The sequence below is a fragment of the Pseudopipra pipra genome, chromosome 11, assembly GCF_036250125.1.
Source record: "Pseudopipra pipra isolate bDixPip1 chromosome 11, bDixPip1.hap1, whole genome shotgun sequence".
Lineage (NCBI taxonomy): Eukaryota > Metazoa > Chordata > Aves > Passeriformes > Pipridae > Pseudopipra > Pseudopipra pipra.
In genome coordinates this window covers 11,407,721-11,432,467 of record NC_087559.1, presented here as the reverse complement: position 1 = coordinate 11,432,467, position 24,747 = coordinate 11,407,721, and the positions used below count along the sequence as shown (strand labels likewise).

The 24,747-nt window shown below is 53.8% G+C and overlaps 1 protein-coding gene across 1 annotated transcript in view; it reads left to right on the top strand.

Annotated features, from left to right (window-relative positions):
* Positions 1 to 24,747, top strand: part of PLXNA1 (plexin A1) — a 101,261-nt gene that overhangs the window by 7,367 nt on the left and 69,147 nt on the right. Inside the window, exon 2 of the mRNA XM_064667499.1 lies at positions 270 to 452. Within this exon, the coding sequence (XP_064523569.1) occupies positions 270 to 452 (183 nt within the window). The remainder of the gene's footprint in view (positions 1 to 269; positions 453 to 24,747) is intronic.

Sequence of the window (24,747 nt, the reverse complement as noted above, 5' to 3'; positions counted from 1 at the left end):
AAGCTTTTTCAGATGTAGAGAGGGCCTGCATGCAGGCCCTCTGTCCCGAGTGCCTTACATCAGTGCATAGGGAATGTTAGGGAAGCATCAACTCATGCCTTCCTTCGTCTTGTGAGGTGCGATGGCTGGGGGGGGGGGGCAAGGGATGGGGCTGTTGAAGGGGCCGTAGCTGTGGGGTGAATGTGGGTGATGGCTGATGGCCGTGTGGGAGGTCCAACATATCGAGGCATTGGCAAAAAGCTCATCTCTCCTCTGCTTTCTTTTGACAGCCGCTGCAGATCGACGATAATTTCTGTGGCCAGGATTTTAACCAGCCATTGGGTGGGACCGTCACCATCGAGGGGACCCCACTCTTTGTGGATAAGGAGGATGGGATGACCTCGGTGGCTGCCTACGACTACAGAGGACAAACCGTTGTCTTTGCAGGCACACGAAGCGGGAAGATCAAAAAGGTAGGAAAGTCCTTAGTGATGATGTTGGGGAGGGATGACTGCTGTGCCTCCGTGAGTGACTTGATATATTGGGGGTAATTTGCAAAGGGCCAGTGAGGCGCAATTTCCCATTGCTTCTCTCTGTCAACCAAATTTACAAAACCTCTGCCTTTTGGAAGGGTTATAACACAGGGAAGTTGAGTCCTTGCCACTGGTGGATCACAACCCATCTTGTTATGTCTCAGGGCACATGGGTTTGCTCTTTAGCTGCTGCAAGGGGGGCTCTGTCTGTCCGGATCCATATGGCCTGGGTAGGGTGGGCAGAGGTGGGTGCTGATGGCTCCAGCCCGGTGATGGGGAGACTTCACTTCCCGTACCCCGCCACGGCACAAAAGGCTGATTGTTGGTGGCAATTAGCAAATAGCTCTGTGCGTGCCTTTCTCTGCCTGCATCTCCACAGGGCACGGATTTCCTGTTATCATAACATCATGCCTATAATTATAGCTGTACATGCCCTGTATAAACAGGGCTTCCATTAACACATCCTCAGCCAGGGAAACGCTGTGTGAAGGTCCTTGTAGGGTCCCTGCTATGGACCAGAGCTTGGCTGTGGGGTCTGGCCTGTCTTTTTGTGGCTTGCTAGATGCTCCACACCCCATCTTGGGCACAGCATCCTGCCTTTTTGCTATGTCTCCTTATCTGTGATGGTCAGAGTGCCCTGGAAACAGCAGGGTAGCTCCCCTGGCAGGAATCCAGAGCAGGGTGCCATTGTGGGTGATAGTCTCTGTATGTCCTGCTCCTCCTGCCCGTGCTTCCCGTGGACTCTTGACCAACCCACCAGTACCCCTGCCCATTAGCAGCATTTTTAGGTACATGGGCAGCATGTGTTGGTGTGAGGGGTAGGATGGAGGGGCCCTCTCCAGCCCCACATCTGCTTGGCTTTCTGTGGTCCTCGGGGGGGTGCACAGTGGTAGCAGGGCTGAGCAGGGCTGTGGGGAGCTGATGGAGGCAGCTCATCCTCCCTTCCGGATCGATGAGGGATCTAAAGGGACTGGTGTCATGTTGCTGCCAGCTTCTCCTGCCTCTGGGCTCCAGATGGGGGTTTTAGGTGGGGATGGGAAGGAAGGAGCATGTGGGAGGAGAGTTCGAAAAGCCATGACAACAGTGTTACACCTCTAATTCCTCATTTATCTAGAGGGGCTGGTGGTTGGTTTTTAGATGGCAGATTTGATTTTTCCTCTTCCTCCTTTACTCAGTTTTTCTCTAGTCTTTGTGCCTTCAGAGCCATTTGCCAGGGGTGGTCTAGTTCAGGTGCCTGACTAGTGTATGGGCTACATGCTACAGCCATGACTGCAGCCAGAACTTGAAGCCCAGGTGTGGTTTGAGCGTCCTCCTTTCCTGCAGGGCTTTCCCAAGACCTCTTTTTCATAGTTTTAAACTTGATGCCCCAAATAGCTGGTCTCACTCTCTGGCCCTGCAGGGCAAGAGGACATGGAGCAGCTCCGTGGAGAATGAAGAGATGGGTCTCAGCCCTATCCGAGCACAGGGTTGCTGAGCAGGTTTTGTAGGCTTATCCTACCTGGAGCCCTCAAATCCCCTGGGGATTTGCAGAGCTCTCCAGTGGCAGCATGGGAGCACTTTGCAGGCTTCGAGCCCTGCGCCGTGAGGGCTCCTCCTCGTCCCTGCAATGACCTTGAGGTGGGCAGCCCAGCCCTCCTGCGGCAGGGGCTGCCTGGCTGCCTGGCAAAGCGCTGCCTCAGCAGCTACCTGATCCTGCCGCCTGGCTGCCGGGGCCAGAGGGAGGGAAGGGCGGGAAGGGGCTGCTGACCTGTCTTTGAGTGGCACCAGTGTGTCCTCAGCTGGGGGATGCGATGCCTGGCAGGGCAAAGTGTAGCCAAGGTGGCTCCTCCAGGCAGAGGGTGCAGGGAGAGGGGCTGCATCGTTCAGCAGCGGTCACAATCCCTCTGCTTTTAAGCTGTTAGTGTTTCCCACCGTCCCCTTGGCAAGAACCCACATTAGGCTTGATGCAGCCTGGTGCCTTCTCTGCCCTCCTGCTGGCCCCCCCGCCCTTGCCAGAACCCCTGGCATCTCCTCTGGGAGAGGAAGGGCTGTGCCGACAGCTGGGTGCCCCCTCCCCCGTCCCCAGGAGCCCTGTAATAGATGCTGCTCTGCTGAGGGGCACCAATCTCGCCATCTGGGCTGGGGTAAGGTCAGGGCAGAGTCAATGCCGTGTCTGGATTTTCCTTGGATGGCAGCTCTCATGCCCAGCATTTGTCCAGGCTGTTGCGTGCAGACAGAGCCTCCTTTTGTCCCCCCAAAAAGCCACACGAGCCTCTGGCTGCCCTGCAGCCTCTCCCCAGCCCTGCCACCAACAGTTGCTGCTGAGAAGGCAGGGTGCTGGGGAGCACCTGCTGCCACCACAGCTGCAGGGAGTCCCCAGTTTCGGGGGGTGGAAGGATCTTGCAAGCAATGTCAGATTTGCAAAACTCTGTGCGGGACAGGAACTGTGGGCTGGGCTGGGGAGGCACTGGGGGGATGGAGATCCTGATCCCTGGGATACTGAGTGAGTTGCGGCAGCAGAGCCCATGGCAGCCTGCTCTCAGCTTGTCCCTGCAGCATTGCCAGGCAGGCAGTTATCTTTGGCTGATCCCGAGTTATGTGGAGAGGCCAGGCTTGGAAAGCTCTTGGTCCCGCGTGCTCGCTGTCCTCGGTGCCAGCAGTCATGGGACTGGGGCGCCCGGGGAATTCCTGCCATGCCCAGGTGAGCAATGTGGGGATGGCTTCCCATGCTGCTGGGGCTGGCAGTGAGCCACTTCCTCTCTACTCTTGAGCTGGCACAGTAGGGACCTGGCCTTGCACCCTGTAGTCTGAGGGTGCTGTGGATAGGGAAGTGACATGGGGACGTGAGCCGTGAGCATGCTGCAGCGGGAATGTCCAGGGGATGTTTGTGCAAGGGAAATGAGACTTGCTTCCTAATGCTCTGGTTTTTCCTGGAAACCACCTGTCCTCACTTGGCAGTCTTTATATTGGACAGTTATCATTTTCCCAGGTTGTCTTTCCTATTTTCTGGGTGGACACAAAGCTGTGTGTTATTGCAATGGGAGTGCTCAGTTATGTGCTGGAGAGGCACATTTGACGCTGCACCTGTGTCACCTCTTGACCTGTGTGTGCCAAGGACTTGATTTTGGCTGAGCTTGAAGTGTTGTATGGAGAGAGGGAAGAAGAATGATACTGGAGGGGGTGTGCTGGTACTGCAACCTCCTCCCAGTAACTGCACCGTGCTTGGCTGGTGGCTGGAAGCTGAAGCGGTGGGATATTCTGGGAGGTGCAGTGCAGACCCTGCTGCCTTCCTTTGCTGCCATCTGCTCCTCGTTATGCAAACATGGCATTGCCTTGGGGCTTTGCGGAGCTCAATGTAGCCCTTGTGGGTTGACCCAGTTTTGGGTGCTGCTTGGTTATTTTTGGGGGGTGAGCTGAGCTTCTCTCAACACAGCCGGTGGCTCCCTGCCCACAGCCGTCCCTGGCTGCTTATGGGGCAGGGAGGCTGAGAGCTGTCCCTTCTGCCACAGCCCCACAGGAGATTCTCAGCACCACTGAATATCCAGGTGTTGGAGATTGCTAAGGCAGGCATGGTTGTGGGATAATGCAGCCAATTCATCCCAGCAGGATAGCATTGGACTACACATCCCTCGCAGCCAGCCAAGCTCTCATTTTTTGAGGATTATCTGGCTGCTCAGTCACCACTGCAATCCCTGTAGCTCCCTGCCCTGTCCTGAAACTGGCTGGCCTTGGGCATGAATGTATCAGAATGTGTCTCTGCCGGGAATCTGCTCCCCTCCAGGCCTTGTGCTTGCCACAGCTTGTTTATTCTTTCCCACAGAAAGCACAGCTGAACTGGCCCTATGTCTGCCTGATTTGGTTTCTCCACTTAAATAATTAGAATAATAAACTCTTCACACTAAGTGGGTTATCCCCATCCCTGCACGACAGGACATGGTGCTCCTGTCCTGTCCTGGGGAGGGTGGAAGGGCTCCCCTGCAGCCTCCTGTCCTGCCGAGGGCAGGGACATGGAGGTGCTTTGGGAGAGCAGACTTGGCAGCCCATGGAGGCACCCCCTTTGAGTTCTCTTAAAGCTTTGGATGAGGAGGCTTTGGAGTGTTCACAACCCTTGGTGTGTCTGGGCAGAAAATAGGTGCTGTGAAGAGGGGGCTCTTTTGAGGATTTCCCTGTTGCCTGCTGGCTCCCTTCCGATCGCAAAAGCCCCCATGTGTTGGCCTCTAGGGTACGATGCATGACCCGATCGTGGTCCATGTGAGCTGGGAGGAGAAGCTGTCAGGCTCCCTGCCCACTCTGCTGGTCCCAGTCCCCACGGATCCTTTCGCGTCACCCTCTGCTTAGTGCTCAGGGTAAGCGGCTCCGGCTGAAAAGGGGCCCTTTGTGTCTCGGCGCGTGAAATCCGGCTCCCAGAGCGCGCGGGAGGGCTCGGCCCCCCTCGTGACCCTGCTGCTGGCTACCCTACTTACTGCCTGTGCCTTGGATGGCTTTTATTTTTTTGTCGGGGGTGGGAGACAGGACATATTCGGGGCATGAAGCCTGCCCTGGCCCTGATGGTGTCAGCCGGTGACTCTTGAGGACTCCCCGAGCATCGACCCCTGCGCAGCCCCTGAAATTCTCTCCTGCCTGTGTTGCTGCCTCTTCCCAGCTGGCTGCCCAGCACAAGGGCCTTTTGTTCCTCCTGCCTCTTCCCTCTGCCCTCTCCCCCTCCCTCCCCATCCCATCCTCTGGAGACCCCTCGTCCCCTCCCCATGTGCGTGCAGCCCCCATGGGCGCCTGTGCCCAGCCCCGGGAGGGAGATACGCTCCTCGGAGCATGCGGCCGCGCCTCTCCCCAATCAATGGCAATAATTTTATTGGCATGACAAGGTAGCCAACGGTTGCCAAAGTGAATCCATCAAATACCTCTTGGCGGATCCCCGCCCCCTCGAGAGCTCTCGCTGGAGTCGTTAAGCTGTTTTAATCAAGGTGGAGGCTGGAGAGCTGGCATGTTAAGTGGATGGGGTGATGGGGAGGGGGCGGCAGAGCCTTCCCCATTCCCTGCTCGTGGCAGGGAGCACTCGGCATCGCCCCATTCCTGCTCAGCAGGAAGGGGCCCTGCTCGCTAGCGTCGGGCTTTGTTGCGCCGCCCGGCTCTGAACAGGATGTCTCATTGTTGGAGGAAACAATTAGAAATTCATCGTGAACCGTTGGCCTCTGGGATCTGCCAGGGTGGCGAGGCCATGGCTGCAGGCAGCTGCCAGATTCGTCCTCGAGTGACTCCCGGAGGGGAATGCCACTGGGGTTCCTGCTCCTGCCTTGTGCAGGATGGATGGAGATGAATATTTCCAGGCTCTTGTCCCTCCAAGGGATGCTCAAGCGTGCACACACAGCCTTGGGGAAGCAGAGGAAGTGTCAGGAGGCTCCCTCCCCACAAAACCCTACTCCCTCCACCCTCTATGCCCCCAGGCTTTTTGACTCACAAGCCGTAACCCTCTTTTTTTTCCCCCCTCCCCATCTGCTCTGCTCTCCGCACAAAGCCGGCAGGTGAGCGAGGAGGCCTGGGAGCCTGGCGCCCGGCCAGCCGGGAGGCAGCAGGAGCCAGCCCTGCTCCAACCTTCCCTGCCGAAAGCGCTGACGGTGCACGTCTCGCCTCTCCCTGGCGCCGGGCGCCCGCAGGCAGCGTGCCGCCTCACCCCATCCATCAGCCCACCCCGGCTCCCGCGGAGCAGCTGGCACTAAGGTAGTGCTGCTGCTGGACTTTGCCGGTGTCAGGCAAGGTGACTTTTGGGGAACAGTATGTTGTGAAGGCTGGAGGAGGCTCGAGGATGAAGGTGGATCCCAAAGACCCCTTGTCTTCAAAACGGTTACCAGGTGTAAACCTGGCTTCTGTAATTGTCCCCGGGTTTGAGGGCAAAGCGCCTCTCGGCAGCCCCTCAAGACAGCTCAGTGCTGCCCTGCAGGGTGTGCTCAGGAGCTGGCGGGTCTGTGCCAGCCAAACACGGCAGCATCACCTTCATAGCTGGTCCCTGCAGACCATCCTATGCCCTGGCAGGGGCTGCCGCCCTGGAAGTAATGTGGAAATAGGGCTGGGAAAGGAAAAAGCCTGCGGGTTTCTGGCTGTGTGCCTTGTTGGTCCTGCCCCTGTTACTGTAGGGCTGTGTAAGGCATTGGTGGCTATGGCGTGGCAGTAGTGGGAGAGCAGGGTGGATGAGTGATGCTTTGGCATCATTAGTGAGGATGCTGAGCCCCTGTAAACGTCTGGGTGAGAGTCATTGGGGGCTGGCGTTAGGAAAAGGAGTGTGTGGGCTTGCTGGGGGTGTGCAGTGCCAGCAGTGAGCACTGGGTTTTCCCTCTCGGCTGGTGGGGTTGGTTTGGTTGGTGAAGCGTGAAGCTGCTGAGCATTTTCTTCTGCATCTTTCTGCTGCTGAATGCAGGGCTGTGGCCCCTGTCTGTGACCTCTATTCTGCTGGGAAGAGCAGGAGCACGACTCTTGCTTTGGACTGTGCCTCCTGCTGGGGACCTCTGTGGTGGCCCCATGGGGATAGGGTAGGGGGAAAAGACACCCCATTGAGATGGAAATGAGTTGGGAGGGCCCAGCTCTGTTGGATCCCTCCTGTTGGAGCCATTGTGCCTATTCACTGGCACAAACATTGACTAATTTTGGCTTTTCAGGTGGGAGAATGGCCCCTATGTCCCACCAAAGGCAGCCAAGAAGGAGGATCAGGAAGGCAGCGGTTTGGGAGGCAGGGACTGTTGGTATGCCTGGTGGGAAGGGGCAGTGCTGGTGTCCTGCTTCGCCTTTGTGCAACCCCATTAACCCAGATTTAATGGTGCCTGAGGAATTTGCCCTCAGCCCCTGGAGGAGGGAAGATGTGTGCTTAGCAGGGGCTCAGTTACCTTCAGCATTGTCTTGAGCATGTCCCAGCACTGCCTCGGGTAGAGACGTGACTGTGGGGAAGGTCAGACATCCCCATGGGCTGACCTGCCTGATTTCCTCCCCTGGACTGGGAGGAAAATCCATCATAAATCAAGAGTGAGGTGGAGATGTGGTACAGCACTTGGGGATGCAGGATGTGGACTCCAGCTGCCCCTTAGTGGCTGCTGGAGCCTGTCATCAATCTCTGAGACTTTGATACACGGAGAGGTCGTTTGTCTCCAGGTCCAGGCGGGGATGGTGCTCAGCCCCAGATTGCTCAGAAGAGCTGCTGTTTGGCCTCCGTTATCCCCTGCCCTTGTTAATTATGGGCTTTTCTGAAGTGGAGCAGGAGAATGGATGCTAATGCCAGGCTGGTACTGATGGGAAAGGCAGAAGGAAGGTGCCCTGTGGGGTCAGCGTTGTGGGGTGAAATAAGAGTGGAGGAGCTGGGCTGTGTGCTAGGTGGTGGTGAGGATGCAGACCCCCGGGATCACGTCCCTGTTTCTCCCCGGATGCTTTCCCTAGGTGACCTGTGCTATACTAGAGTTGATCCTGGCACCTCCCTGCTCTTTGTGTACCCATGGACCAGCTGCCAGTACGAAACCTCCCTGTGGCAGTGAGAGCAATTGTCTACATGGGAAGCAAGTGGGAAAGTTTTATTTAATGGCTGCTTAGTTCTTTTAATGCCATTTAGCAGCTGGAGAGAAGGAAGAGAGCCAGTGCTGTGTGACAAGCCGGCTCTCTGCAGACTAAGAATGATCTGAAGTAGTGGGGAGCATCCCTACAGTCTGGCAGAGAAAGGCAGGATGATGTGATAGCGCTTTAATTTGTCCACACTTTGTGCTCTTGAGGGCAGCATTGGTCGGTTGCTCTGTGCTGGGACAGATCTGGCGTGGCCAGGGTGCTCAGTGCAGGGATGCAAGGAGAGGTTGTGATGGTAGAGCAGGTGCTGGGGGAAGCATCTCCCTCCCTCCATAATCCCCATATGGGCAAAGGAAACAATGCTGGGCTGAAAAAAGCCAGTGTGGGTTTTATTAGCTACAACCCTAATGATGTATTTTGGATTGCTCTCCTGCGTGGATAAAAATTACCAGACCTTGAACAAAGGGGAAATAAAAAAGTCTCTCTGACCTTGAAGCTGTTCGTTCACTTGTCTTCATTTCATTCCCCTCGGCTGGGGATGCGGGTCAGTTTTGGGTGCTATTTATAGTCCGCTTCGCTTGGCGGTTTTCTTTACAAAGCGAAAGGTTGTCACCTTTGTTTCTGATACTGCAGAGAGGAGCTGCTCTAGGGAAAAGGCAGTATAAATGAGAAATTTCTCAGAGTGTTCCTGTATGCGGCAAAGCTTTGTAATCTTGAAAGATCAAAAAGCCCTGGACTGCCACCCCGAGCTACTTGTGCGGCGGAAACCAGGGTGTGTGGTGCTTGTAGGGGTATGGGATGATACTTTGCTGTGCTGGCCAGTGGCTGCTGGGGCTGGTTGGTGCCTATATTTGCTCCAAAACAGCAATGCTTTCCATTTACAAACAGCTTGGCTCACTTCTCCACATCTGGCATGGTTGGCTTTCGTTGAAACAACGCTTTAACTTAATTTTCCCCTTCTCCCACCCCCATGAAGGAAGCCGTGGCTGTGTTTCCTATCTTCACTGGAGCCACATGTCCACAGAAGCCCCGTTGCTGAAGTGGCATTCCCTGCCTGCGCCTGCATCTCCTCCTCCAGCCCCTTCCCTGACAGACAGAACTCGTTGAAACAACAAATGTTGCCATAATTTAATTTTCAGGCAAACAATAGTCCGGGGACAATGTTAAATTCATGAAACTGGCTTAATGCGATGACATTTAATGAAGCAATTTGTGCGCTAGCGTGGCTGTGCGCAGCTCTGGAGTAGTGGGGATGCCACTCCACCCTGCCGGGCAGTCCCTCTTTGAGAACGAGACTGGGAAAGGTTGATGCTCCAGGGTAAAGGAGGGGGCTTGTCCTGCTGCCCCTCCAGGCTGTGTGTGCTCTTGGAGTGCAGTTTTCCCATGCTGCTCCCTGATGCTGCTGCAGTGTGGGCTGAGAGCTGCTGGGTCCCAGCTCCATGGTTTGGCCCAAATGAGAATTGGGTTAATGAGAATGTTTTGGCGCAGGAGGGGCTGCTCGCCCTCTGCAGCCTCTGCTTTCCCTGGACCTTTCCTCCTTTTGCCTGGAGCACTGGAAAGGTCCTTTTGTCCCCCCAGCCTCCTTAGTGGGCCAGACTGAAGCCTCAAATGCTGTAGCACCCTATCTCACACGCAGGGCTGGCTCTTCCCTCTGGGTCCACCCTGGGTTACAGTATCCACTGGGCTCTTAAGTGGGGCTGTTCCTTCCAGAGCAAGAGTTAGGAATGATGTTGCACTGGGAGAGCACAGGCTTGCTTTGGGAGGGTTAGAGTTCATAGAACAGATGAGAAGAGGCAGTTTGGAGGGTGGAGAGCCTGGCTGCTTGCTCCAGGGGTGGATAGGATTTGTGCCATCCCACCAGCATCCCTTGGGCACCCTGGCACCAGTAATGTGTAGGCTTCTGCTGTGTCCCAGGAGAGGCTTCCCTGCCGTTTCTTTCCCCTCCTTGATTGACAGGGCCCTGTAGATCTTAATTATGTGCTGGCATCCGCTGAGCCAACCTGGTGCTGCTATAGCTGGAGGCTTAATGCTGGTAATGCTGCTTGCTGGGCTGGCAGCTCCTGAGGTAAGGGGTTTCCTTACCTTTCTAGGGACAACATTTAGTCCTTGCTGGATACAATGGAGCTCTGGAGCTGTGTGAGTGGGAGCTGGGGTAGTGGCAGGTGAAGGGATGATGTTAAAATGCACGTGTGATTTTGCTGTGGCTGTTCTCGGGTGGAGCTCAGGGAGGAGGGAGTTGGAGACACATGGATGCCATGTCCTTCAAGGACCCCTGGTCCTGTTTCCCACCTTAAAGGAAACGGCATCCATGTCTCCAGCAGGGCTCTCCTCACCTGCAGAAGTCCTCCCTGTCCCTCTTGCATCTTCCCAATCCTCCCAGCAGCAACCCCTTCCAAAACCTGAGCTCCACCAGACTCATGTCACTGGCGATGCTCTTCCCAACCAGGACTTAAAGCTGAATTTTTACTGAAAGATGCAGCAAAATCCTCTGAGGATGGATTTTGGGCTCAACAGATGTGCTCGTAGGCAAGCTTGAGGTCTGTAGAGCAGTTTGCAGTCTTGAAAGCAGTTCTGCTGGTCTTGGAGGCTGGGTCAGCACCTGGCTGTTCCCTGTTTCCCCTGGCTTTCTGCTTTCCATTAACAGTGGTCAAAAATTAATTGGTAGCTGCTGAACAAAATGCAACTGAAAAAAGTCATGGAGGGAAAATATGATGCAGTTTTGATGTGCATGTGTTTCTCTCTCTATATATATATGTATGTATTTATTTTCCTTTAAAAGTTTCCAAAAACAGGCCTGTGTCTTGGCCAGGGTGACTGCATCTGTAATTATCTATGGAAAGTGAGTGTCTTGGCGAGGCTGGCACGTATGCAGCCACAAAGAAATGCTCAGCATCCCTGGTGAGGATATCGGGATGCAGGACCTTGGAGTCATCTGTACTGGCAAGCTTTAGTGGCAGAGGGAGTGGAGGAGCCTCTGTCCTGCTGGATGGAGTTGGGCTTACCACTGCTACACTTGGTTTCCTGGGGTAGGGTGATGCATGTGATGGTTCATATGAGAAATAAGCAAAGTCCTTTAAAAAGACTCAAAAACCTGAAAACTGCACCTCGCCCGTGTGGCCTGTGCCAGATTATTCCCATCCTGGATGGGAACTTCCCAAATTGATTTCTTCGTTTGTTTCTCCAGGGTTTCTCCATGTTACTCTCCCTCTCTTTCTGGTATGTTTATGAGCCTCAAGGGATCTTGTTTTTACGCTCAGCGTCTAAAATTAAAGGCGTGTTTCTCTCTAGCAGGTGAGATGAACACTCTCTGTCTCAGCTGGGGGTTTCCTTCCTGCCTCCCCTTCTCCAGTCTGCCGGCTGGAAAGTGTGAGCCTGTGGCTGGAGCACATAATCTGGCAATGAGATTCCTGGGCTCTCCCAGGGGGATGAGTCAGCTTCAATGCAGGATGTGTGAGCTTTGGCTTCTTCCTCCAAGGGCTTGTTGTTTTAAAAGAGGGCAAAAATTGCTACCTTCAGCCTGGGAATGGAGGAGCAGGGAATGAGGGGGGGAAATGTGCTTGCTCAAGCTTCAAAGTGTGGTTGGCCTTGGTGACTAAGGGCACATATTAATCTGGTTCTTAATGTGGGATCCTTAAATCCCTTCTGAGATGGGAGCATCTCCACTCAACTCTGCTCTCCTTTCATTCCCCTCTTTCATGTACTGTCGCACTTGTGTGAGCATCCTCAATGCTCTTCTCTGAAAGCCTTGGCTACAAACCCATCCCAAATCTCCAGGTTTATGATTTTTTGCCTGAGACTTGGCCCACTATGCATTTCTGAGTCGATGCCAGAGGTGATACTGCGTACTTGCAGACTCGGGGTGTTTTTGCAGCGTCTAGTGAGCTCTAAGTGTCACCCTCAGTGTCCCTGCCGTGGGTGGCAGCTCTCACTGGCCAAGGCTGTTGAGTCAAAACTGTTGGTTTTGACTCCCCTAACCTCCCTAATTCTGTTTGTGCTCCAAAGCAGGGAGAAAGAGAGAGCGAGCGAGCATTTTTTTAAATAGCTTGCGAGTTTCTGGTGTTGTTTTTCATCAGGAAAATGATAGTCGTATAGAAGCAATTAATTGGAGGAAAAGTTTATGGTAATAAATGTCAAGAATGTTTCAAGGATGGTTTGGATGAAATACATTTTTTTTTTTCAAACCTCCCAGCAAAAACAAAAACCTTGCCCTATTTTGAACCTTGCCAGGGAAACAACTACAAAACTTCAATTTTCTTTCTTTTTCCTTTTTTTTTTTTTTTTTGATGTGTGAGTGTGTAATGTTTAAGTGCTTTTTTCCCCTGTTCAGCCTGTGCTCCTTAAACAAAAGCATGTGTTTTCCTGGCGCGGCTCCCTCGAGGCAGCTCTGTTGGAGTGGAGGGCAGGGTCTGTGGAGGTGATGGCTGCACAAGTCCAGGCAAGTCCTGGTTTTTGGCAGGAGCTGGAGTTCTCTCTTTTTCCGGGGCGGGGGTGGACTGTGGTCAGTTCCCTTCTCCTGCCTGTGTCCCTTTCTCCTCTGTGCCTTCTGTGGGTGGTGATGCCTGCAGCCAAAAGGAGGAGCAAGCTCGAGGCATGCGTGGAATACTTTGATATCCTGGGGCAGAAGGTGATAAAGGAAAGAATTAAAGCTTCAGAGTGATGTTAGAGCCTTGGCTGCCTCTCCCCGAGCAGCCATCGCCTGCGGCTTTGTGGGCTGTTGGTAACCCTGCCGTGCCTCTTGCTCCCTAGAGCTTGGGGAGGTTGGCATGAAAACAATGACATTTTATAGGGGAGATGATTTCCTAGTGGGGATGTCAGTTTCTGTGCATGGTCTGAAATGTCCCTGGGGTGCTGTGGCTGTGTGAATCTGCCAGGGAGCTCTCCTCACCCCAGAGCGGCCGAACCCTGCTGTGTGCTGCCTTCCCGCCGCAGCCATACCTTTGGCCCCAGCTGTGGGGCTCAGCACTGGTGTGTTTTTCATAAAGGCTCTTAATCACATACAGGATGTTTCTGTTTGTTCAAGCAATGAAATCACACAAACAACCCACCCCCAGTTTGGCTTTCGCAGAGCATCAGCTGCTTGACCCAAGTCCTCAGCAGAGCCGGAGCAATCCTCCCCTCTCCTCCTCCAGCTCTCGACCCAGCAGTGCGGCAAGAGCATGCCTTTCATGTTGTGGACATGCCCTGGAAAGCTGCCCAGCACTGGGGATGGGATTAGATTAGGGTTGGGAGCTGGGGCTGACTCATTGCTGGGGCTTGTGCTTGGCCGAGCCAGTGACAGTGTCTCCTGGGAGCTGGGAGGCTGGGAGACCTCAAGCTGGGGCCAGCCCTGAATTCTGGAGGTTGGGTTGCAGGCAGGCTCCCTGCAAGCTGCAGTGCCCCCTCAGACCCTCTCCTAAGAGAAGCACGGTTGTTTTTTGGAGAGGTGGGAGATGGGTTGCAGGCGTCATCTTGCTCCTGGGCGCTGGGATTGTGTGTTTTTGCATTACCCCAAGCACTCAGTCCCAGATGGGGACATTGCAAACCTGCCACTTTCGCTTTGGGCTTTGTCCTTCGTGGTATTGAGCAGAAGGAGAACAGGAATGTGTCAGGATGGATTGAAATAAAAAAACCACCCTGACTTTTCTCACTCCTGTTGCGTGCATTGGTCCCATGGCTGCCGTTTCCATGGCAAAGCAGCGGGCCCGTAACCCAGCCCGCCCCGTGCTCCTCGTAGTTTGGAGGAGCAAAAATCCTCGGAGACGACAAGAATAATTTAACGAGCCATTAACAAGAGTGGGGGAAAACACCGGAGGAGCTGGATCAGGGTCGGGGTGGGGGCGCAGGGAGGCAGGGCTGGCTTTTGGCAGGGAGCAGGTCACGTTGGCAGCCTGCTCGCCTCGCCTTCGATGTGTTGTGAAGTTTTGGAGGTTGCTTGAAAAGTGTCTGGGGAGCGGTGGCGAGCCAAGCGGGCCGCGGGCCAGCTCGCAGCTAAACATGTTGTTGTGTAAAATTGCAGTCAATTAATTTAAGACCTGCCAATTTCAACTGCAAAGCGCTAGGAGGTTCTGTCAAGTTTTCAATGGGATAAAAAGGGGGAAGGGGGGGATTAGTTTTCAGCACTTGGAAGGGCAAATAGTGATCCTCTGCCCAAGCCTGCAAAGCACCTCCTCCTCTCTGCTTCTTTTGCTGGTGGTAAACTCAGCTGCCAGTGGTGTTAAAAGTCCTTCTGGTGTGTGGTGTCAGGGATGAGATGGCTTAAGAATGACACCCAGAGCCTGATGAGGTGCTGATGACCATTTAAGGGCTTGGGGAGGCACTGACTGTGGGGGGATGACCCACTCCCCTTTGCCTTTGCAATACTCTTCCATAGCCCTGTGGTGAGCATCCCCTTTCTGGCATCCCCAAGGTGGTCTTCCCCAAACTTATCCAGTCTTACAAGACTGCAGATCCTTGGCATGTTGGGCAGTGCACTGACTGTCTGAAATAGCGGGGGAGCTGGAAAATGCTCAGGGCAGACCCAAGAGATACCCTGTTGTCCCCTGCTTGCAGCCCTAGTGGTCAGAGCTGTCACTCATGATGAGTTGCATAGGCTGGGACTCACCATGCAAAAAGACAACCTGCCCTGGAGAGCTGACAGCCAAGTGGGACACAGTGCCTGAACCCCAAAAAGGCTTGTCTCTTCTTTTTATGGTGGCAGTGACGTGGTGCTGCTCTGCACAGAGCCCCTCTTGGCGCCCCTGGTAAGGGGACTCTGGCTGGAAACTGGGCTGGTGTTTCGCTCTGGTTACGGCAACCTTCATTGGAAATGTGTTTCCTGGGTTCTGGAGAGCATGTGTTTGTATGTGCATCTGCAAGATGTCTTTTTCTTGGCTTTTTTGTCCTTTCCTTTTCTTGTTATTTTTTTCTTGTTTTACAGCTTAGTGAAACTTCTGAGAAAGTGCAGCTCTGCTGTGAGTAAGAGTCATGAGACTGGTGGGGCGAGTCAGCTTCAGCTGTTCCCCTTGGGCTGCCGAGGGCTGAGCTCCTTCTTGGGGCTGCTTGAGCTGGACACTTGTGCCTCTCTGGCCATGCCTCAGCTTCTCCCTCTCCTTAACCCAGCTTGCTTTTCCATCTCTAAAAACACTGTAGCCTAGATTTACATGCGTCTGTGAGTGTGAGAGAGTGTGTGTGTGTGTGTGTGTGTGTGTGTGTGTGTCCGTGTCCTTTCTGTGGTCTCATCTCTGGGCTTTTGCTGTCACCTCTACCATCACAGCTCTGTGTCCTCAGGACACCCTCTCCAACCGCTGTTGCTTTCTATTTTGTCACCAAAGGGTGCAAATCTACATCTCCCAGATTCCTGGGGCTCTGAATCAGCTGTGTATCCCGCCACGTCCAGGGGTTTGTGCTTATGTGTGCAAGGGCTTTACTCAGCGCTCGTGTGTGCGTGATGGAGCTGCTGCATGTCCCTGCAGGGCTACAGACTGACTGCTCCTTGTTGCTGGGAGGAGAAGGGATTTGGAGGCAGGTCTCTCTAGAGCCAGGCTCTGCCGCGTAGGCACTGCTGTCTGTGGACTTCCCCAGAATATATTAAGCGTAATTTCCTCCTGCTTTGCAGGAAGCTTGTTAATATTTCACTGGGGCATGGGGGCAGCCTGCAAAGCCCGTGCTTCAAAGGAGGGCAGCTTTCAGCAGCTCTGGGGTTAGCTTTTGGTGTTTCCAGCTCCTGCTATAACTCGTTCTGTGGTTTCGAAAATAGGTAAAAAAAAATAGCAACCACCCAGCAGTGGAAAAAGCCCAGGCAAAGCCCACCTTTGCATGTTCCTGCCTTGCTGAGCTGGGTTGTGGCTCTACTGTCTGCTCCACTCTACTCTTCCTGCACTGACATTTGGGGAAAAAATTGTAAATTCACTATAGTTAAGGGAAAAGGACTGTCTGGATGCTTTGTGAGCCTACTTGGGTTTGAAATGGCTGGAAGGGGCGCAGTGCAGCCTGGCTGTGCCCTACTGCTGACAGCATGGCACTTAGGCAGGGCTTGCAGGTGGGCTGAGAAGGGTTTCCCTTCCCAGAGAGGAGCTTTTTGGGAATGACTTTTGGGGAATTACTTTTGCCTGGTCCTGGACTCCACAAATCGGAGCAGGATTGGCCCTCCAGGAGCAATAACAGAAGAATTACTGCATTGCATGGGCGTCTTTATGTGTTTTTTAAACTGTGCCTCCTAATTATAAATAATGGCTGCGATATGAGATATGATTATGATGGATGGTGATTCTGTATTCCGTGTGCATTAGCAGCTTTAACCTTGCCGGGGTAATTATGTCTCATTTCAAATTCTGATACTATTTATTTGAGGTAGGGGACTGGGAATTTAATTTTTACTGCTTTGTCTTTTAGTATTATTATTATTTGAAAAGGATACCTTTGCAAAATTGTTTTTTAATCATTCCCTCCAGTTGGCAGCACCAGTTCATTAATATTTTCAGTGCCCATGTGGGGCTGTTTTGCAAATGTTTGTAAAGGTAGATGTTTTGGGGGAATGTGAAGCTGAGGGCTGATGTGTAGGAGAGGAGCTTTTCCTTCAAGATGCTGGTGTGCACCCTGCTGGCTTCAGTCTTTGCAAGGCAGTTACCTTTGGCCTTTGGCACTGGATGCTGCTGCTGCTGCTGACCCATGTGCCTCTGCCATCCTGGACTCCCTCCTTGCATGAGGTGTCTGGAGGTTCAGGAAGGGCTGAACCATTGTCTTGCCCACCCCTCTCACTGTCTTTGATGGCACATTTAATTAAAAACCACATCAACCCGAAGATTGTGCACGTGGTCCTTAATCAGTTTGGAGTCTCTGTGAGAATAAAGTAATTATACTACTCGTTTGGTTACAGTAATTAAAACTTTAATTAACGTCATTTCCCACCCCTTGGCCTCCCTTTACAGATACTCAGGCATGTGATGGGTGCCTGCCAGGGTTGCATTTCAGGATAAAGCTCCTTATCCAGGGACTGTGTGCCTGTCCCATCTCTGCTCCCTCCAGCACTGGGCCAGTGACCCTTGCCCGGCATTCTCCAGGCTGCTCAGTGCCATGTGGGAGCAGCTCCTTGGCTACGGTGCTGGCAAGTCCTGGTGGGTAGCAGCTTCACTTGAGATCCCCTGGAAGCAGTGGGAATGGTGGGAAGGGTGGTAGGTGTTCCTTAAAGATCTTCTGAGAACTTGGTTTTGAATGTGGCATGTGGTTTGGTCTTAGCAAGAGCTGGGCTTTCAGAGAGCAGCCCTGCATTCCCAGGAGTAATTCATTAAGGAGTTAGCTGGGATTTTAATTTTCCATTGCATGGACCTGCAAGAGCTGAGATCATAAGGATTTATTGCTGAGTGCTATCACACCTGGAAAGCTCAGGGTAGGGTCCAGCACCCCTGTGCCCTAGTTTATACCCCTGGGTGAGTCCTGCCATCAGTGATGGGCTCAGTGTTGGCCAGTGGGACCCTGTGTTCCCTGACAGCCTTCAGCAGGGATTGCTGCTTGCAGAAGGGATTGCTGCCTGCAGAAGCGGGGCAGGGAGTTCTGCGTCGGTGCCAAAGGAAATCCATGCCGTGTAAAACCTGAGCTCTTAAATATCTTGAGCAGCATCCTTAGGGAAAGCAATCTCTGTATTTAAATCTTCTCAATCTCTCCTTCGAAATTGCTCCAGTGTGCAGACTGAAAAGCCTAATTTCCATCCTGGTTTTGAACAGAGAACCCACTGCAGAGAAGTGATTTTCTTCACTCTGAGTCCTGCATGGGGGGGAGTCACGGCCCCATAGCTTTCTGCTGGCTTTGTGAAGACATGGAGGAGGCTGTAGTGTAACCAGGGATGTGGCTTTCCAGGTTGGAAATGGTGTAGGAGGGCCAGGTTTAGGGTGTGGGAATGAAACCTTAAAATATGAATGAAAGGTAAGAACAGGGAATTTAGCAAGCACATCAAGAGCTCAAGGCGGAGTGAGTGAGAGGGCCTGAGTCAATTGAAAGCAAAATATTTGCAGGCGCTCTGGTGTGCTCAGTGCGAAGCCAAGCTCAGCTGGCTGTTATTGTAGGTATCACTGGCCATGGAATGTTTGAGGATTTCTAATCTTGAAAGTGCTTGTGTTTCGAGCAAGGACTGTTTCATGAGGAAAGATGGAACCTGGAGTTTTGATCATGGCGCGTCGATAGTGGAACTGTTGATCTAAAGAAGTAAAAAAAAAAAAAGGAAAGGAAAGAAAGGTGTGACTAACTTTCTACCTTCTCCTGATGTCATGGGTTACATTCCTATGAAGTACATTGTGTGATGTATGATCTTGTCATTGAATCTGTAAGAAATTCTGGCTGCCCGGTCCCGCTGACTGTTGGGTGTTATTATTTAATGTCACTGTGCCCTGCATATTTAGACCCTGCTTATTTATTGCTTATCAGCTTCTCCTGGGCAGTCTGGTGTGATTTGACCATGGAGACAAAACACTAGAAGAGCCCAGAGCTGCAGTAACAAGAGGCCTGATTGGTAGAAAGGGATTAAAGCTGGTGTCAAACAGGTGAAGCCGAATCCCCTTTGTGCAGTCAGTGTTGTCCTTCTCCCTGGGTGGAGGTGAACAGGCAGTGAATTTCATTCATGTTATACCCCTCTTGCTGCAATATGTTGCTGCAGCAAATGGCTTTTGGTTCTCATGCTGTGGAAATAGTAGCTGGTGCACTTATGTGGCTGGAGCTGAACGAGTGGGGAGCTGCTGAGGTGGGGATGCAGAAGGCATTGGATTCTGATGGATGGGTAAATTCAGGCACAAGCCATGATGCCCTGCACAGGCAGCCGCCCTGAAACAGGGGCTTGACTGGTACTGAATCTGAGTGTGGGGCTGCTGGGGTGGACACTGGGGTGGGAGGGGACCTGATCAGGGAGTGTACCCTGAAACAGTTTCCCCCTTGGGGTATGTCCCTCCACAGCCCTCCTCTGTGTTGGCTTTTCCTGCCACTGGCTCCTCTGTTTGCAAGACCGACAGCCCCTACCTAGTCCTCAGGCAGCTCCTCTCTCACTGCTGTGTTGTTTAGGGACCAGGAAGGAAACAGCTATTTTCCTGGAACCAAGAGGGGAGGAAGGATCCAGCTGATCTCCAGCTGTGCTGCAGCCCTGGGAGCTCACACTTCCTCCCTGCTGTGTCCCTGGTGACGCCCTGATACCTCCTCCCTGCCTTTTTCCCCTGTAACGGGGAGGGTCCCTATCGCTGCTGGCAGGCAACAAGGCTTTGAGCCTCTGGCCATGGCTCCATGTCCCCAGTAGCCAGAAGTGTGAGGGTGGTGGGACAAGCCTTTGGCATTCACATCGGGGTTATTTTGGTCTGGTTGCATGGGCAAGAATCTTAGTGAGGCTCAGGAAAGAGGATTTATGCTGCCCTGTAGAGCTGAGCAACATCATTAAGAGGTAAATAAGTGATGCTTGGGATTTGCAGAAGAAATATCAACTTCCAAGCTGTGGAGAGGCTAGGGATGGCAGCTCTGGGTCTGCACTGCTTGCTGGATGGGGTGATGGGCTGTGTGTTAGGGGAACCAGTAGCCAACGGTTCAGGCTGGTCCCTGTGGGACAGAAGGATGTGATCTCCTTGGTGGAGCCAGTGCCTTGGCAGTGGAGAATATGGCTTTTGTCTGGAAAACTCAGTATTGAGTCCTTCAGGTGAGAGCTGCCTTCCCAGGGCCTTCTCTGGTTTAGATATTAACTTGCCCCAGGCTGGTCACGTGCAGTCTGAGTCCTGTGGGAGCCGGGAGAGTGACACATTACCCTGGCTCCATTCATGCCGTTCATGCCTGGGGCCTGCTGGGACACTTGGGATGCCTACAGTAATTAATGAACGAGGGAAAAAATAATCTGGTATTTCTGTGGTGTGCTTTGCCCTTCATTGCTGTCACCCAGGGCGTTATTTTTACATAAAGAGGAACGGTGGGATGCAGTGAGAAGATCCCCATTGCATTTTGCTCTGCTTTTTCTGCCCTTACGTTCTGTTTTGCAAGGCTAAAATTCCTTGCCTGTCCATTATAGGGCTCTCCTACCTCCACAGCTCTGTCCTTTCTTCTCAAGGCTTGAGAAAAACAGCAGGACCCTCTTGCCTGTATGTGTTCCTCTCCCTCAAGCGGGACATTTCTGTGGTGGGATGGGGTGCTGAGATTTCACTGGACATTTGTGCTGGAATGGGCACAGTCAGGTGCAGGCTCTGTGCTGCTGAAGAAGTAGTTTTGAGGGGCTCTGTCGCTCCCACCCCGAGGAACTGATGTCCTGGCAGTTCCTGTGCTGCTCCCAGGGACACCCTGGAACTCCAGTCGGTTCTCTTTAGCCTTGGAGGTAAAGTCCTTCCGTTGCATGCAGAGTGTGCAGCGTCAGTGGCTCTGTGCACGCTCTGTGCAGAGGTTAAGTTGCATCACTGTTGCTTGGCTGACAGTCAGCAAAGACCAAGGACTGCCACCCTGCTGGGCCATGGCATCACATGGAGGGGTCCCTGGGGTCCCCTGTCCTCTGCCTGCCCTCCTCTGTGCCACTCAGCAGCTGCCAGCACCTCCCGCCCGGTCCCCGCAGCCCCCGGGCAGCGGCTGCCCATTGATTTGCTTGTCGGGTCCCCCTCTGACCGCCTCAGCCCTGAGCGATGCTGATTGGGAAATAATTGCAATAATAATAGAGATATTTTGCTCCTGAGTGACTAGACGATATGAACTGGGCTCTGAGCCAAGAGGGTTTTGAAGGGCAAAGCTGAGAAATCAATGGCTCGAGACTGCTGGAGCAGCCGTGGGGCTGGGGGCTGGGGGGGGGCTGGGACCTGGGGCTTTACTGGGGAGAGAAGTGGGGCAAATGCCTTAACCCATCCCACCTCGTGTGGCTCCCAGGGAGTAGGGTGACTTTAATTCCTCCCACCACTTTGTTATATCCATCAGTTCCTTCTGCACCTGTGTTTGACTCTGTCAAAGGTGCTCCTCCTATGCAGTACCCTGGCATTCGCTCCCTCTTTCCAGCGGTTCAGTTTTGGTACAAAAGAATGGAAAGGATTTTTCTGACAGCATCTTAATTCTGTCAGAATTGCTGGAACAGGGTATTGGGCTGTACTTCCTGTCCTGCTGATGGAGCAATGGTGGCAGACCTGGTGAGGAGAGATTTTCGGAAGGTTTGTAGATGGTGGGTGAGGAGCTGGTCAGTCCTGTGCTGTGCCATGCCGTGCTGTGTGGGCTGGTGCTGGTTTGGCTGGCTCTGCTGAGTCCACTTGGCTTAGGGGAGCATCACTCGTGTGGGTGGCTGAACAAGAGGAAAAGATGGAAATGAGTTTAAATGAAAGAAAAAGGTGGTTGAGGAGTTTTGGGGAAGGTGGTGCTGTTTTTTGGGGGCCTGCTGGGCAGGGTTACCCCACTGCCTCCCTCTCTCTTCTTCTTTTCCTAAGGCAAACCCCAGCACCTTCACCCAATTCCCACCCCACCTGCCTGGAAAGATGCAGTGAGTGCATCTGTCCTCAGCCCACGTGGCCAAGCTCAGGATACTGCCTGGGGATGGCACACCAGCAGTAATGTGTGCTTTGAAACTGGCTGTGAACCAGTGTCACGTCTGCCAGGGTTGGCTGGCATTTGTTGCTGTTAAGAGCATTGATTTAAATTAAGTATCTCCTTGTTTTTTGCTTTATTATACCAAAATGATTAAAGTCCCAATATTCTCTGACTCAGGGCGATGTCGGGCCCAGGACAAAAGCCTTGCTTGTATTTGTCTTTACCAAGTGAATGGGTTTCACTGAATGCAAACGGGGCAGCTCACCTTGCTCATTGGCAGGTTAGTGATGAGGCAGGAGCATCCCAACCCTGTGTGAGGGGCCAGTGAAACCTTCTCCTTCTGGGAGAGGAGGCCAGGAGGACAGGACCTGGCTCTGCTGGGTTTGAGCAGCCAGCATCTGCCTGCCTGTCTGGTAGGAGGCATGTGTCTGATCCTGGTACATTCCTGCACAGGCAGCTGGTGGGGTGGCAGAGAGAGTGGCCAGCCAGCCAGCTGGGGGGAACAGGGATGCTGGCTGCCAGCCTGCCCTGCATAGCTGGGATATTTCTGTGGGGCCCATCCTGTTGCCAGTTCCAGGAGAGAGTCCTTGCGAGATGCATCCCCAAAGCCCTGCCCATGGCCCTGCTACCAGCTGCCTGTACCCTTCCTCTGGGTGCCCGGCTCCTGCCCTGTGGCACAGAGCAGCTGTAGGGTGAGCCCTGGTAAAGCGTGGTGCAGCCAATCCCAGTGATGATTTCCTTGTTATCTGAGCAAAACTGGAGGTGAATCCTTATCCCCCTGGACATTGAAGTTTGGTAACGATACAGTGGGAAGGAGTAGGAGCCACTGCCTTCTCCTGCCTGCTCTTGACCCCTGGCATACCAGTGCCCTCCTCTCCAACAGTACCCAGCTCCCTGTCCCCACCAGCTGTGCCCACTGGACAGATGATGCTATGGCCCCACAGCTGCTCCTGGCCCTGCCTGTTGCTGCACCTTCCTCGGTGTGGGGGAAAAGAGGAGTGTGTGTGTCCCCAGAGCAGCTGACCCAGGAATTTCATTTAAACCCTTTGCCTTCTTTGGAAACTGGAGAGAGACGTGTGGGTGGCAGCTGCTGGTCCTGGGGGGATGGCTAGCAGGGGAAGGCACGTGGAGGGACAGCTGGTGTCCCTATCCCTACACTGCTTGGGGTGAGCCCAGGCTGTGTGCCAGGAGGGGCTGTGCAGGCTGACACTTTAGGGGAGTCACTTTCCCCCCAGTGGGGCTGGACACAGGTGATACCTTTTCCAGCTGTAGGCTTGTCAGTGTGGTGCTGTGTGACACTTCGTGGCAGCTGTCACCTCTGCCCTGGGCCCTCTGTTGCCTCTTGGAGGTGGCCCCATGGTTTGGGGGGTGAGCTCTGCCAGGACCTGCTCTTTTTCTGGTTACATTTGCCCTATGCCTTTTGGGTGGATGATGCCAAAATCGAAGCAGAATGTTGGGGGCATTAGCATGGCCCCACTCTTATGAAGAGGGGATGCACACTCACTGATTTGGGTGTGGGAACCTGGGACTTCAGTGGTGCCTCAGCCGTGAGCAGCAGTGGCATGGGGAGGGGAAGGTTTCAGTTCTGGGGCTGGACTCTGCCCTCTACCCATGTCAAAGCTTTTTCCTCCTCCCAACTCAGGGATGTGCTGTGGAGCTGGACAAAGGTGGGACAGGGACCTCGTTCCAGCATCGTCTCCTCGCAGCCTTGTCTTGTCCCTGCCTGCTCAATCTCTGTCCCCAGTGGACATCCCTGGGGCTGGGGAACTCTCTGCTTTCCCCAGTGCGTGTTGAGAGGGAAGAGGGGAGGCTTTGAAATGCACTCCCGTAAATAAGCCTTTCTTTCACGCTGCCCGTCGGCACCGTGTGAGCCCTGTGGAACTGGAAAGGGTCCCCGTGAAAAGGCTGCCGAGTGTGTTTCAGGCAGATAAGTCCCTGCCTTTGAAGTGTGGCAGGCGGGCAAAAGCGCCCTCCTCTTGTAGCTGCTGCCAGCCGCTGCGAATTAATCACAGCCCTGCACAGATAAGAGTACAAAGCCTGGCTGAGCACTTCTCCTGCCCAGAGGAGGGGTCTGCGGGGGACCGCCTGGGACTCAGGATGGGGGCTTGAGAGCCTGGAGGTGAGGAGATGTTACACGGGGGTGGGAGAGCCTGTGGCTGCGAGGCAGTGAAGAGCCCCCTCTTCCTGGTGGTGGGCTTAGGAGGTGTCCCCTGTGGTGAGATGGGGTCTCTTGAGGACCTTCTCTATGTGCCTCCAAGCACGTGGTTTTGGTCCTGCAGGGAGCCAGTGGCCCACCCCAGCAACTCCCAGACCCCAGCCAGACGTCTGCTGGCACATGTGAAATCCAAAAGCAGCCTTGGCATGTCTGCAACTGCCTTCCCTCTCCGGCTGTGTGCTTTCTCCCTCTCCACCTGGTGTCCCTGGCCGAGGGTGAGCTGTAAAGCCCTGTCATCCACTGCCGTCCTCCTCTGGACCCGCTGCCAGTGCTGGGTGGCTGCCAGGTCATGGCTGCTGCCTGTCTTTCCAAAAATGGGCCCTGGGGAGATGTTCCTCTCTGCCTTGTGCCCGTTGCTGGTGGCTATAAGGATGTTGGGAGGTTTGCCCTATGGCAGTTTGGACAGTGGTTATGGCAGTAGGGAGGTGCTTCCTTACCTGGACAAGCCTCAAGGGTGTCTTTCCCAGGGGAGAAGCATCCTGCAGTGGAAGGAACTATTTTTTTAGCGAGGCGAGTGCTCTCTTCCTCCTAAACCTTGTATGGGATGGCAACTCCTTTCTCCAGCCCAGACAAGACCATGCCCAGGAACCTTCTCCGTATCTCCTGGTAGAGGACTTTGCATCTGCCCAGCTGGGGCGTGCTGTGCACGGTCACTCGTTACATCAGGGTCCCTGGGAGTTGGGGTGTTGCAGCCCATCCTTTCCCTCATCATTCCTTTGCCAGGGTTCTCAGCTTATGGGGGTCCAGGTCCTAAACCTTCCCTCTTCAGTTGTGCTGGGTGCTCACCCTGTGGGGTGGGCTCCCTGCTTGGGCAAGGAAGGTGTGCACATGGGTTTCTGGCAGAGCAGCCCCTGGGCTTGCTTTGAGATGAATCACCCGAGCAGGGTGTTTATAATTTCATGCCTCTGGTCTTCTCAATGTACTTGCCAAGGCAGCAGCCCCACAAGTCGACCCTCACTCCTGCTCCTCTACCTTGGTTCAGCCCTGGGATCCAGCTGCCCCCTGGGGCTCCTGCAGCTCCTGGCAGGAGGCAGTGCTGCCGAG